This window comes from Nycticebus coucang, chromosome 13 (genome assembly GCF_027406575.1).
Source record: "Nycticebus coucang isolate mNycCou1 chromosome 13, mNycCou1.pri, whole genome shotgun sequence".
In the NCBI taxonomy this organism is placed as follows: domain Eukaryota; kingdom Metazoa; phylum Chordata; class Mammalia; order Primates; family Lorisidae; genus Nycticebus; species Nycticebus coucang.
In genome coordinates this window covers 21,745,330-21,761,126 of record NC_069792.1, presented here as the reverse complement: position 1 = coordinate 21,761,126, position 15,797 = coordinate 21,745,330, and the positions used below count along the sequence as shown (strand labels likewise).

The 15,797-nt window shown below is 39.0% G+C and overlaps 1 protein-coding gene across 6 annotated transcripts in view; it reads left to right on the top strand.

Moving 5' to 3' along the window:
* EYA1 (EYA transcriptional coactivator and phosphatase 1) overlaps positions 1-15,797 on the top strand; it is a 330,700-nt gene that overhangs the window by 231,541 nt on the left and 83,362 nt on the right. For all 6 annotated transcript variants that reach the window (XM_053559176.1, XM_053559175.1, XM_053559177.1 and 3 more), the window contains 2 exons: positions 2,985-3,067; positions 3,493-3,679. In XM_053559176.1, coding sequence (XP_053415151.1) covers positions 2,985-3,067; positions 3,493-3,679 — 270 coding nt within the window. The remainder of the gene's footprint in view (positions 1-2,984; positions 3,068-3,492; positions 3,680-15,797) is intronic.

Here is a 15,797-nt window from a genome sequence, read left to right as displayed (position 1 = left end):
TGCATTAGGTCTCCAAGGCCACTAGGGTGCCATTAAACTCCTGTTTCAGAGCACTAAATGGAATGGAATCTCAGCCTGCAGTCAGCCAGTAAATGAGTATAACTTATGTTGAATTCCAGTTAATGTAAGTCTTAGAAGTAGCATTAAGTCTGGAAAGTCACTGGGGTGCCATTTGGAGTACTGAACTGTGATTTACTTGGTCATACCCTAGTGGCCTGTATGTGCCAATATAGCTTCCATGGACTTTCCTACTTCATTTCAGGGGATAAATTATGGAATGAAAACATCCATTTTTAAAATATATTTTCTATATCTTACTCATTTTCTTGGTTTATGGGGCTCATTGAGGTCAGTATTTATTGCTCAAAAACGTGACATTTAAATGAAAGTACACGTAACAAGTAATAACCTAAAAAGGGGTAGTTTAAATGAAAGTAACAGAGATCTGAACCCCCAGTAATTTTTCCTATCAAATGTGTATTTTAGCCAAAGCTAAAAATATTAATACCCATACCCTTATAGAAAAGAAATTAAAATTTTTACTTTTTAAGGAAGTTTTAAATGGTCTTTGCTTTATATAATATCAATATTAATTAATTGTTCACTGATATGCAAATGCCCAAAAAGAAAGTCATATGCCCATGGGGTCTAGTGTTTAACAAAACAAAACTGATATCATTCTGATATGTCCTGTGAGGTCTGAGACTATATCTCAGTCATCTTTTTATCCTCACGTAATTATCATCATGAGCCTGATATTTAATATAAGTTTAATTAGTGTGTGACTGCCACATGCAGATGAACATTCATATGGGAAGCTTGGCTAGTGAGGGCCCAAGGGTGGTGGTGGTGAAGTAGTTGTGTGAGATCTCTCTGCTTATCTGAGATAAGTGTTCTGAAAACTTTGAATAATTGATATTCCTGAAATGTACAAATGAAAAACACTCCACTATGAGCCTGTGTGATAACTAAATTTGAAACTGTCTTAGAAAAAAATAACGGATCCTTGGATCAGACTTTCAAAGTTCATAGATGCTTGATAAGTAGGAAAAGAATTTTAGGTATGCAAAAGGACTAAGTCCTATCTAATTTAGAAAAGTAAAAAGAAAGATAAAAATACAGTAGAGAATTTTAGAAATGTTTGCTGGAATATAAACAATAACAGTACCTAACATTTGTGTGATATTGTAGAGTGTTCGTTACACTTTCCAAAACGTTACCTCTTCCAAGCTGTTGGAACACTAAGAAATACGGTTCTTACGGATAAGGAAATGATGTCCCAGAGGGGTTAGGTGACTTGTCCAAAGTCCAAATAGCTCCTAGGTGATGAACTGCAAACGGTTTTCTGACTCTTAAGCTAATACTTAAGTGTTCAGCAGCAAGTAAATAATTGGCGTAACTACCGCGTTTTGTACCTGAAGGCATCTGTGAATGATAAGGTCACGTTGAAGATTTTCCTCCTCGAACTGCTACTCATTTGCCATACATTTTTCATTAAAAAATGGCTTTTCTAATTGCAGAAGCAACACGGGTTCTGAGTTGGAGGTTTACAAATGTTTTATACATTGGCTTCGTGACTATTATGTGACCACAGCCCAGTCCTTCAGATAACATTTCTGAGATGTTGGTGCTTTTTGAAAAATTGTCATGCTTTAAAAAAGAATTTTTAAATGAAACCACCAAAAATACTTTCTGTTGTTTTAGTTTTTACTTTTACAGATAGTATGGGAATATTTTTCGTGTCATTAACTGTCATTATGTCATCTTACCCTGTTTCCCCGAAAATAAGACAGTGTCTTATTTTAAGGTGTGCTCCCAAAGATGCGCTAGGTCTTATTTATATCAGGGGATGTCTTATCTTTCCTGTAAGTAGGTCTTATTTTTGGAGGATGTCTTATTTTCGGGGAGACAGGGTAGTAGCTTAGTAGGAGGCCATCTTCTGGATAACACCCATTAAGGACTTAGGACAGCGGTGCTCCCACAGGAACTGTATTACAGGGCCGCGGCATTAGGAAGGTTGAGAACCACTGATTTAGGGTGTGTTTCTATGTTTTCTTGTTAGAAATAACATTGAAGAACATCTTTTCTAACCTTTCTTGCATAAAATCCATAATTTTTCTTCTTAGAGTAAATGCCTTATGATAAAATTGTTGAGTGAAATGGCTCAGTTTAACCACAGTTTCTCAATCATTAACCAAATAGCTTACCAGGAAGTCTATTCATATTTAAATCACCATTTGGGTGTATATGCACGCCTAGGTGTCATTTTTTACACATTGGCTAATCCCTGATCTTTTGCAAAATTATTGCCAACATGTTAACAATAATATGTTATTGTTTTGCTTAGTTTAGCAAGATAGCAAATGATGTAAAGAGGGAACCAAGTTTTCCTCTGTGACAGTACATGTGACCCATAAAACACAGATCATGTTCCTCTGTCATCTTTGTTGTGTCCAATTCATCAAATGCTGCCGTTTGTTTTCCTATGAAATGAAATAATGTAATAACTTGTTCAGTGGGCCGTTTTAATGACCATGTAATACAAGTCTGCAAGTATTTTAAGTTCTTGGAAATAGCATCTAGTTTTTGAGCTAGTAAGAACCTTAAAGGTCATCTAATCTGATTCTATTATTTTACATTAAGCATATTTAACCCAAAGACATGAAAAACATCTTGTGCGCTTTACAAATGGAAATGAAAAGTTCAGTGTCTAATAGTTTTGTACAAACATATAATTGTATTCTTACGTTATAGAAATTACTGATGTTGTCAGAAACGTAAACCTCTTTTCAATTCTTTGTAACATAGTGAAACTAAAATCATCAGCCATTTTAAGAAAAAAAAAAAAATTTTAGCCATGGCAAAAGATTCTGGTTACAGAACAACCAATTCCCAACTCTGCCTTATTTCAATGATATTTTCTTGTAGTCAGGAAATTATTCTACATAGCTTAGTAAATTGTATTTCTTTTTATTTTGTTTTAGGTAGCAGTTTTACAACATCATCAGCATTATATACAGGAAATAATTCACTCACAAATTCCTCTGGATTTAACAGTTCACAGCAGGTAATTTTTTAAAAGCCAATATAACTTCTGAAATATTTTAAAATGCAACACAATTTCTTATATGAAGAAAGATTTATATTAAACTATGAGTGAGAGCGGTTCTGAACCTTTAATACTGCAGTTTCTAGTTTTCATTTATTTTCTTTTTAAAAAATTTCTTCAAGTGTTTTATGGTGGTGACTTGCTTGCTTTTCAGATTGGTTGAATTTCACCTTATAACGTATCATAGAGTAGAAGAAAATATGAATGTGTATAATCTTACATAAAATTTGTTCAGAAGTCTGAGCTCAGCAGTTGGTGTAGACTTGCCTTCCTGCATGAATTCAGAAAAGGCACAGAGACGTGTATTTACGATTACACTTTGAAATGTAAGAGATAAGCAGCAGCATTTTGACAGATTCATCTCGTGTGGTTTGATCTGGTAGGACTATCCATCTTATCCTGGCTTTGGCCAGGGTCAGTACGCACAGTATTACAACAGCTCACCGTACACCGCTCATTACATGACCAGCAGCAACACCAGCCCGGCAACACCCTCCACCAATGCCACCTACCAGCTTCAAGAGCCACCATCCGGCATCACCAGCCAAGCAGTTACAGATCCCACCACAGGTAATTATGTGAATTTTATTAGTCCTGCAGGCTGTATTTCTGGTGGTTTAAATGCATTTTCTGTAGTCATCTAGTCTATATCTAGTTGCACAATTTTTGGCAAGTTTTGGCAGGAACTAAATATAAGCAGAATTATGGTGGCATTAACTTTTCCCCGGTTTTTTATTTATTTGAGAATTATAGAAAAGTATATAAACTTAAAAAGCATGCCTGTAGTCTCACCTACTTGGGAAGCTGAGGCAGGAGGACCACTTGAGCAGAGGAAGAGGCAGTGGTGAACTGTGATCATACCACTGCTCTCCAGCCTGGGTGACAGAGCAAGACCCCGTCTCCATAAAAAGGAATTAGAAGAAATGATTTATTAACCATAGCCTAATGCTGTCTGGTAAAAATAAGATAGTTAAACTAATGAATGTCTATTTTGTCGGAATAGTTTCAGATCATTTTTTGTTTTAATAATAGTGTATTGAATAGAAAGTCAGTATTTTGTAATATTGGGAAGTCAGGCTTTAGTCATTATCTGAACTTGTGTAATACCAGGTTTTGCCTTTCAACTTCATTTCTGAGATTTTGATCGGATTACAATGATTATAGGTAAAGTTGGGACAAATTGACAATAGTGAATCTTCTCACTCATGTGCATGGAATATCTGTCCATGTATGGAGAACTTTTATTTCTCATCAGAGTCTTATAGTTTTCCTCACATAGATTTTATACATATTTTTACGTTTATACCTAAGTGTTTCTTTGTCTCTCTTTTTTCTTTTTTTGGTGTTGATGGAAATGGTGGTATGTTTTTAATGTCAAATTCCAGTTGCTCATTGCTAGTATATAGGAAAGCGATTGACTTTTGTCTATATGTTGTATCCTGAATCCTTGCTTTAATCACTCACTTAGCTCCAGGAGTTTTTCATTGTTGTTTTTGTTAGTTTCTTTGACATTTTCTACATAGACAATTATGTCTTCTATAAACAAACATAGTTTTATTTCTTCTTTCCCAATCTGTATACCTATTAATTCCTTTCCTTATTGCATTAGCTGGGACCCCTAGTACCATGTTGAATAGAGGTGTTAGTGGGAGGGGACATCTTTGCTTTATTCCTGATCTGAGGGAGAAAACATCTAGTTTCTCACCAGAGTGTATGATGTTAGCTGGAGGGTTTTTTTAAGATGTTGTTTATCAACTTGAGGAAGTTCCCCTCTATTCCGAGTTTACTGAGAGTTTTTATTACGAATGGGTGCTAAGTTTTGGCAGTGCTTTTTTATGCATCTGTTGATATGATCATACAGTATTTCTTCTTTAGCCTATTGATATGTGATAATTATATTAATTGATTTTCAAATATTGACTCCTTCTTGCATATCTAGAATCTATCCGACTCGGTCGTGGTATATAATTATTTTTATACATTGTTGGATTCAGTTTACTAATATTTTGTTGAGGATCTTTGTATCTGTGGTCATGGGAGATACTACTCTGTAGTTTTTATATTTTTGCCATGTCTTTTTCTATATCTTTGTGTCTTTTTCATGTCCTTGTAAGGTCTACAATGTCTTTATAATGTTTCAGTATTAGGGTAATGCAAGTCTCATTAACTGAATTAGGAAACATGCTCTCTGCTTCAGTTTTCTGAAACAGATTGTAGAAAATTGGAATAATTATTTCTTAAATATCTGATACAATTCACCGGTCACCCCATCTGGGTCTAATGCCTTCTGTTTTGGAATGTTTCTAATTGTTAATTCAATTTCTTTAATAGACACAGGCCTATTTAGATTATTTCTCCTTGTGTGAGTTCTGTTAGATTGTATTTTATTTAGTTTATCTAATTTGTGGGGTGTTCACAATATTCTTTTTTTATCCTGTTAATGTCCATGGGGTGGCTAATGATGACTCTCTTTCATTTCTAATATTAGTAATTTGTGTATTCTCTCTTTTTATATTGGTTAGGCTGGGTAGAGGTTTATCAATTTTGTTGATTTTTTCAAAAAGCTGGATGTGAGGTGGCTCACTTCTAAAAATCCTAGCACTCAGGTAGGCTGAGGCAAGCAGATTGCTTGAGCTCTGGAGTTTGAGACCAGCCTAAGCAAAAGTAAGACCTGGCCTCTATTAAAATATAGAAAACTGAGGCAAGAGGATCACTTGAGCCCAAGAGTTTGAGGTTGCTGAGAGCTATGATGATGCCATGGCACTCTACCCAGGGTGACAGAGTGAAACTCCTGTCTCAAAAAAAATTAATTAATTAAAAATAAAAGTATAAAACAAAGAGCTAGTTTTACTGATTTTTCCCTGTTTTAATTTTATTCACTGCTCTGATTCCTATTATTTCTTCCATTTGCTTTTGAGTTAGCCTCTTTTTTTAAGATCTTCCTTCTTTTCTAATGTATGTTCAATGCTATAAATTTCCCTCTGAGCACTGTTTTTGTTGCATCCCACAAAATTTGATAAGTTCTTCTTTTCATGTTCATTTACTTTAGAATATTTTTATTTTCATTTTCCTTACTACTGGTACCCTTCCTTTGAATTAGGTACATATTTTTAAACATTTTATTGGAGGAAAAGAACCTTAGAAATTTGCTATATAGTAGATTTCATGAGTCACCTCGTAATTCACATCTTGCCAATTAAATGGCTTTCTATATAAGAAAATGTTTGCAGTTTTCCAGAAGAAAGGTATTCCATGGTAAATTCAAATCTCACATTTTATGAAAGAAAATTTTGATCCAAATCAGCTTGTTTCCTTGTTCCATCTAAGACTATAAGGCAGTATTACAATTGCATCCATTATTGTTATAAATTTTAATTGACAGATTTCACTCATTGTTAATTTCTTTTTAAAAACTATTCTTTACAAAGTCAATGGTTTTCTTCTATGTCTGAAATATAAAGAGATAGGGGAAAAAAAGAAATTTCCAGGTGTTTTCCTTTTGCACTAATACCTAACCTAACATTGTTCCTTAACCACTGAGATGAAAGAGCATGTTATTACTTAGTATTGAACCCTTCAAGCTTAAGGCATATTACTACCAATATAACTGAATACATGTTTTTTTTAAATGATAAAAGTAATTTATTTGAGAGTATTGTCATGAATTTTTTTTTTTTTTTTGAGACAGAGTCTCACTATGTGGCTCTCAGTAGAGTTTGCTGTCACAGCTCACAGCAACCTCAAACTCTTGGGCTTAAGCGATACTTTTGCCTCAGCCTCCCGAGGAGCTGGGATTACAGGAGCCCGCCACAATACCCAGCTATTTTTTTGGTTGTAGTTGTCATTATTGTTTAGCAGGCCGGGCTTGAACCTGCCAGCCTCGGTGTATGTAGCCGGCGCCCTACTCACTGAGCTACGGGTGCTGAGCCTGTCATGAAATTTTTAAATTAACTTTTCTCAAAAAAACACCTAAGCCATTCTTTTAAAAATATTTTTTCCTTTTTATCATATCATTCATATATGTATAATCAAAATGTGAACACTCATTTGTCATCTAGTTACTGTGCTATCTTTAAATAATTTTGGTTGAAAACATATTTCTTATCCAAAATCTTTTTAGAGCATATAATAATTATGACAGCTACTCCCTTCATAAATAGTAAAATACAATCAACTGCAGTCATGCTTAGAGCTTGGCATTTACCATCACACAATCTGACAACACTCCATGAGATAGGTACTATTTGTTCCCATTTTACAGATGAGGAAAATGGGGGCATGTAGCTCCGAAATGCTCAATAAGCATTAGGTATTATTACTCAAAAATTTTGAGGCTAAATTATTATGAAAGGACTATTCACCTATAACATTTTATTTTGTAAATAATACAGAGCAATCAGAGAAGAAGAAAGAGTGCATGGTGAATAAAACATCCGATGTTAGGTTAAAGTGAAATAAAAGCTAATTATTAGCACTAAGTTTTAGATCGGATGCCCTAGAAAAGTCAATTTTTCAAAGGATTTGTTCATTTGCATTTCTTATGAAAAGCTCAGTGCTGAAATCTACCTTCACATATACTGACGGCACACGTACCATTTACTGGTTAAGGTGATGTACGGGAATCTTGCCAATATTGAATTTCAAATGACAGAGGAAAAATCGGTGTAAGAGGGAATTCAATATGCTTGGGAAACCATTTGTTCCCTCTGCTTCTTTGATCCCTGCCAAGGCACAAGAAAGTAGAGCAAAGCTCCTGAAAAAGGGGACTCTGGGCTCTCCCAGGAACTCTATGTAACAAGATGAAAAACTTCATTGCCAGCTCCCTTCCCTCTAAATGCAGGGAATTTGGCTCTCGTCTCAACTACCTAATCTGCCCACATCTTTCCTGAGGTTTGCAATAGCAGGGGTGTCTTGATGCCTACATTTTGCTGAGTGAATAGTTTGGGAATCTGTGGGCCATATTTGCTCAGTTTCACAGATGCCTTGTGGACTTGGGACAAGTTTGCAATTTGCTCAGCTCCAAAATAAACTATTTCAGTGAAACAATTTTAACTAACATTTTGGAAACATTTGTTGGCAAAACAAATATTTGTATCTAAAATAGCCAGGCTATTAAGATGTGAGAAAACAAAACAGATGTTTGTTTTGGGTTGTCGAGTTTGTTTGTCTTAGTGGCATTTGCTTTCTCTCCCCTCACCCCCCAGAGGATATACAGTGGTAACCTTAATGAGATTATAAAATTCATGGAAATGAAGTTCATTTTCTATTGTCTGCAATACCATAAAAATGAATTTCGTTACCTGTGAATTTTGGTCTGTGTTTCCAAGAAATGAAAAATTCACTCTTTGTTTACCCATTGGTTCCTCCTCACTGGTTGGCTTAATTTTTTCAATTAGTTAGCCAGATGTCATTAGTCAACGTCAATTAGTTAGCCCTAGAGTCATTTTTGGTATATAATTCTTTCTCATATTTATAACATACGATTTATATGTGAATAATCATGTACATAAGAAAGCCTGTTTTATTCAGCTCATTGATTTAGTTTACTCATCCTATGAAACATTTATTATTTTATCTTTTGTAACTAATTGATTCATTATTTGAAAGTATTAAGTGTCCTATGGGAATCAACACAAATCAATATACCAACTTCCCTTGTTTAACGTGGATGACATCAGCGTTCACTGATTCAATTTTTTAGTTGCAAAGGGTTGCGAAGAGGATGTATAAAGTTACACATTTGCCTCCCTCCGCCTCATTTCACTGGGATTGGGTGGTCTAGTAAATGGGTTTGGGATTAAGTTTTAAATGAAGGTGGTACTGATGCATTCATTCCTGCCAATTTTATTCCTAGCTAGATAACTAAAACCTTTTGTTTAACGAATATTTTTTAATTTACTGAATAATAATACATGACCATGAGACAGAATTATAAAGGCACAGACGTGTCTACAGAGGGCCGGGTGTGCTGGCTCAGGCTTGTAGCCTAGCACTCTGGGATGTCAAGGTTGGAGGATACCTTGAGGTCAAGGAGTTCCAGACCAGCGTGAGCAAGAACGAGACCCCATTTCTACTAAAAATAGAATAATTAGCTAGGCATGTCATCTGGTTTATTTTTTTTTTAATTAAATCATAGCTGTGTACAATAATGCAATCATGAGGTACAATGTGCTGGTTCCATATACAGTCTGAAATGTTTTCACCAATCTGTGTCATCTGGTTTATTGATTGACTTGATAATCGTGGCTTGCCATGGAAATCATGTCTCATGTTTTTCCTAAGAGAAATGGCTTCTGAGTGTCAAACAATTAACTTAAAAATATTTAGAATGCAGCCAATTTGTGAATTTACAGCTGTCTTATACCTGCAAATCCACTTGAATAACTTAAGCATAAGGCTAATTGAGCAACAGGGAAGCTTTTAAGCTAGAAGTGACCTTAACAGATTCTTTCGCCTGAAACCTTCACTTTACTGAATATGAATAAGGAATCCAGAAAAATTAAATTTTTTCAAAGCAGCACAGCCTGCCATCCACAGTGTCTCTTGATGGCACCCTGGAGTGGCTGCCTTGGGAGACAGAAGGGTGTGGTGTGGTCTTCCCTGTGCTTCTCTGGAAGCACATCTGCCTCCTGAGGATGGAGGTGGATGTCCGTTTATCCTTTAATGAGTTCCAAGGTAGAATTAGGGACACAGGGTATCATGTTTAAAATCATCAGGGTTCCTCTACTCTAAGCCTTTTCTGATCCTTTGATGCAGCTGTATTCATTGAGAATTAAATATAATGTACAGCAGGACTTTCCAACCATACCCAGCCATACCACTTTTCACCTGTGCTCCCCTTACCCCCTCCCCCTGGGATTATCATTAAACTTCTCTTAGCTGCCACTCTTCCTTGAAATATAATTTATAGAAACTGGAGTGGTAGCTAGGGATTTGGAGTCAGGCTAACTTGGGTTTGAATCTGGTGCTACTGCGTACTTGGGGCAGGTCACAGAGCTCCTTGGCGTATCATTTCTCCATGAATGAGGGTAATGCCACTCTTGTGTATGGGACGACTGTGAAAATGAAATGATGTAAGTGGCTAGCAAAGTGACTGACGTATATTAGGTCCTCAAACGTCTGTTTCTTCTATTCATTCTGATTTTTAATCTCCCAGTATTAAATTATCAAAGTCACACTATCACATGTAACTCTGAAGGTTTGATGGCCCGTTACTTCATAGGTCTATGTGGATCCCAAGTGCTTTGGAGGAAATATCATGGCCTTCCCTCAAGACTGTGATTTTCCATGTTCAAGATATTCCCTGGTTGGACCCCTTAATTTTCGTAAGCCAATGTTATTTCACTTCTCAGCAGAGCTAACTTAGTAAAGCAGATTGGTCTCCACACAGCCCAACAACCAATCACTGTACTCAGAGTAACACATTAGTGTAATTTCATACTTCATTGCTGCTTAAAACTCAAAGGAGGATCTTGTTTTAGTCCACTAGAAGAAAGCAAGCTAATGCCCCATCCTTCTAGAAGTTTAACATTCTACTGTTAAAATAAAAAGATGCCTGATCTCTGTGGTCTGACCCTTGAAGTATGGAGTCAACTGAAATCAGCCTTAAAAGCAAGAATCTTGTGAACCTTGCTGTTTACTGTGAGGATGTGGTTCCGGCATTCCGTAGCATCCCTCAGTGAGCAATCCTGTGAGGCATTTCCCTCTCATCTCTGCACTGGGAACACCTGCAGTTCTGTTGGAGAAATTGGTTTGTTACATATTATGTGGCCCATGAATAAGAGAACTGTCCCTGCCTTTGCCCTCTGTTGAGTGCAAATCTTAGGGCTGGAAGACCCGCGCGGACCACTCCCTCCCTGGCTTTCTCTTACTCTTCTGACACCGATTTTTCTAATACCGATTTACTTTTTGCTGTGTAGTTGTTATGTCTCTATTTGGTGGGTTATCTGAAGCTCTTCTTGGAGAAAGGTAGGATATATATTACTCTGAAAATAAAAATGTAAATGTTTTATTCAATGAGACTAAGAGCCAGAGAGAAAATTCATCACAACCACTCCATGCCCAGGGAACACATACTTTGCAAATTGTGTTCCATCCACAGTTTTAAAGATGGCACCTTTTTGGTTAATATGCTCACAGAAATATGCTCAGGATTCTTAGACAGTTGTAGACCCCAGAAGCAAACCCCTCTCCATCTTCTCTCCTACTCCCAAACCTCCCCTATCTAATTAATAGGCTTGTTATTACTTTCAGTTCAGCTATTTTATATATTTTATATAAAAAAGCATTTTTTTTTTATTGTTAGAAATTCATTCATCAAGGTAAAATAGCATGCTGCCGATTGTAAAATACCTGCCAATGTAAACATCTCGCTTTCTCTACCGTGGGTGTTTGCAGCTTTTGTAACTGGTTTTATCTTCCATTCCTGACTACCTTTAAATGTTATGCTGTATACCCTGCAAGCATCTTAAAACCTGCAGGCTTTGCTCTGGAGTCTCTTTTCTTTCCAGTTTCTTATTTAGTGTTTTTCCTAGAGCACATGTTTCAGGATGTTCTTTCATCTCATTAGCTCCCTTGACTCAGCTGTGCAGTTAACGAAGATTACAAGGAATGTGCGCTGCCCGTAATGGTGCTATTAACTTGCAACACACCGTTCCCAACTTGAAGGAAAAGTAGAAAACCTGGTTTCTTCTACTGATGTATGAAAATTAGGGTTTGATGACACACTTCACCATTTCATTAGTTAGTCATCAAGCACCTCTTACTTTCAAAGAACTGTTGGGTTCTGTGAGGATACAGAAAGCCAGAGGGTCTCTCCCTGCCTCAAGGAGCATTTTCCTACTAGAGAAAACAGCCACGTGGACAGCCAAACCTAATAATAATTCAATTTAAAAAATATCATACTAGAAAGAAACAAAGTGCTTGGAAAGAATGCAGAAACAGATTTTTTTTTTTTTTTTAACGTAAAGTGTTTGTAGAAAAGAATTAACAAAGGTGAGATTTATCCTCTGCATTGAAGAGTGAATGAGTAAGAGAGAGAGGAAAAGGAGGAGGTATTCAAGGCTACAGAGATAGACCATTTTAAATAATAGGATGTCATTTCCATGGGAACACACACTTAAATTATATTTTAATTTCATTAAAGGATGAATACATTTTCGAAGTGGAAGATCACTTTGTAATCTTTACAAATAGATCACTAAATCTTGACAGGCGACTTTGAGCAATTCACTTAACACAGCAATAACAATAACATGGTTGTACAAATACTTTAGGGTGTTTATTGGATAGAATCCACAATGATGCTATCATTTTGTGAGGAACCTGAGGTCTAGATAACATCCAGGTAATTATGTACATTGCAAGCTACCAAGGCCATTCTGGCCACCTTCATGGCTTAATTTGTTGGTTGTGCTGTCTAATGCAGCAAAATTTGATCTAACCAATTTCCATGCTCTGTCCTTTAAGTCAGGGAGAATGTGCAGATGGACCAAAAGTTTTAAGAGCTACTTCATTTACTTGGTTATTTCCCAAACAGTGAAAGGAAAGGGGATCCCATTTCTAGAGTCAGCCAAGGTCCCATAATCCATGCAGCCAACCCTGGTCCTTGGAAGCTGCTTTCCTTTGTCCTCAAACCTCCTGAGGATGGTGGTAGCCAAACGTTCCCAGGCAGGTGCCCATCGGAGCTGGCACAGTTTGTCTCTGTCCTTGTCACTGCCAAGCAAGACTTCTGGCTCAGAGCAAGGAGGCCTCTCTGAGGCCAGCCAGGTCTGCAGGGAGCACAAGGCAGGAGGAGGCAGATGGATCAGGGGAGGTTTCAGAGATGACAGGCCTGGGCTGGCTGGAAGCCCTTCATTTTTATTAACTTCAGTCTTCTGTTCACAGATGACTATAAGTCTAGAATATAAATAACCCCAAACCCTAGAGGGAACCCTGTTCTCTCCAGTCCTCCATTTCTCAGTCCTAAGCAGGCCTCACTTTTCCTGGACTGTGAGTGGTAAGGGGGTAAGGTCTTTCCTGACTCTGCCCTGTTTGAGGGAGTTGCAGCAAGACGATAGCACAGCCAACCAGGTGTATATGAGAGCCCTTCCTGTCAGATCCACCCCAGTGAGCACAAAGGCACTTTGGCAAGTATTCACCTGTGACACGTTCCTCAGAGAGTGCTTAGTGGACCTTTACGTGGGGGATTATTCAATGATGGCCTGCATTTTGCTGTGTGAACTGGGGGTGCTCACAAGCCAGGTTGCAAAAACAGATCTTTATTGGGGAGCTTCAGAGAGGTTCCAGGCACTGTTCTAGACATGGGGGATTCAGCAGTGAACAACAACAGAAACAACAAAGCCTCAGGGAGGGTGGATTCCACTGGAGGGAACAGATGAGGCGTGAGCATGAAATTCAGCAGGTCATCGGAGCACCTGAAAGGATGAAGTGCTAGATGTGGGGAGCAGAGGGGGGCAGATAAGCTGTTTCAGAAGAATCGTCTGGAGATGATGCTTCAGCAGAGACCTGAGGGTGGGGAGGAGACAGCCACCTCCGTCTCTGGGGGCAGAGCACTCTGGAGGAAGGAAACAATGGTCACCAAGGGCTTTGAGGGATAAGGAGAGAAGCTAGGGAGGAAGAGAAGCCCTTGCAACCATCATAGCAGGCCACACGGGCAGAGCAAGGATTTTGGATTTGATTTTGAATGAGACAAGCAACATTTAAGCAGGGGAGTAGCATGGTTTCATTACATTTAAAAAATCTTTCTGGTCGTGAGAAGAGAATAAGTTTTAGTAAAGCAAAGAGGGGAGTGGAGCAGTTGACTCAGAGGTGATTCCCGTGTCCGGGCAAGAAGTGATGGTGGCCAGGCTCAGGAGATGGAGGTGGAAGCGGTGAACCTGGGCAGATTCTAAAGGGGTTAGAGCTTCCAGGATCTGTCAGCAAGTTAAATGAAGGAAGAGAAGAGAGACGTCATAGGTGACACTAAGGTTTTTGGCCCAAACAGCTGGATGAGTGCACTTGCTATTTATTGAGATGAGAAAAACGGCAGGAAGAAGTGGTGGTGCTGAAGAGTTGAGGCTTCCCCGTTAGCACAAGTGATGTTTGAGATGCCTGGTAGCAATCTAAGGGGAAAGGGCAAGTAAGCTCAGTTGTTGGATAAATAAGTCTGATATCCATAAGATAGTTTAGGGCCTAAATGTGAATCTTCAGCACACAGATGCCACGTAAAGCTGTGTGCATGGGGGGTTGAGCAGGGCTGCAGTGCAAATCCCGAAGGAAGAAGGCCAAGCCCTGAGCCCAGGGCCTCCCATCACCAGCCAGCCAGGAGAAGAGGCAGAACCAAAGGAGGAGCCTGGGAAGGAGGGACCAGGGAACAGGGTCTTCCGGATGCTGAGGGATAGGACATGCTGCAGAAGGAAGGGGTGATTGGCTGCGTGGGGTGCAAAAGGCTGAGAAGGAGGGAAATTGAGACTTGACCATTAGATTTGACAGCGTGGGCATCATTGGCAAACTTGACAAAGGGGAGTATTGGAGAAAATAGCTTAATGGGAGTGGGTTCAAGAGAAATGGGAGGAGAAGAAGTTTAAGCAGCAGGGATTCAAAGTTCTTTCAGTGATTTTTGTTACACGTTACAAGGTGATAAAGAGATAGGGCAGAACCTAGAGGGAGAATTGGGGGATATTTTTTAGGCAAGAAATGTGTGTAGCCTGTATACATATGTGGAGAATCCAGAAGGGAAGGAACACAGTCTGGGGGCAGGGTGGGGCTGGGGTCTCATGCCCAGAGGAGGGGTTGTCTTCGGGTGGCAGAGAGTCCTCAGAGAGAACAGAGGGAGGGCAGATGGGCCGTACAAACTACCGGGAGGCGGATAGAGCCAGGCGAGCACAGTGCAGAGTGGTTGCTTCTATTTTCTTGGTGAATCAGAGCCAGGTTCCTTGCTTGTGGCTATGAGTCAGACTTAATGAAAGAGAAGCCAGCTGCCCCGTACTGTTGCTCACCACCCCCCTGATGCATAATAAATAAAGCAGCATGAAGCCCGCATGAGGGCAGGAACTGTCATCTGTCTTAGTCAGATGCTGAACTTGTCGCCTGGATGGAGAAGGTGCCCGATCGTACCGCAGAATCTGAAGGCAGCACTTGCTTCCCAAGCTTCAGAATGTGTCTGTGGTAGTCACAGGCAGGCCCAGCTGCATGGCGGGTGGGCCCCTCATTCAGAAATACAGACTTTTATAGCAGAGCGTTCGGCCTAGGACAAAGCCCATCTAACACAAAGCCCCGGGGAGGGCACAGGCTGCATGGCCAGGAATCTGGCTCTGCCAACAGGTAGAGGTAGGTGGTACTGGTTAAATCAGATCACACGTGAGTGGAGGGTGGACCAGAGTAGGGGAGACTGAGACCAGAGAGGGTGGCCAGAGATACGGTTCCCTGAGAAGAGAATCATTACATACTTACCATTCTTTTCCAAGGATGTCCAGTTTGCAACTCCGTGGGCAAAGGCTGACATCATGAGGACTGTTTTTGTTTAACTGTGGTGTCCAGTACACCTATCGTGGAGTATCCTATCAAAGTATCCCCTACTTCTCCCTCTAGGTTCTGCCCTGTCTCTTTATCACCCTGTAACGTATCACAAAAATCACTGAAAGAACTTTGAATCCCTGCCACTTAAACTTCTTCTCCTCCCATTTTCTCTTGAACCCTCTCCCATCAA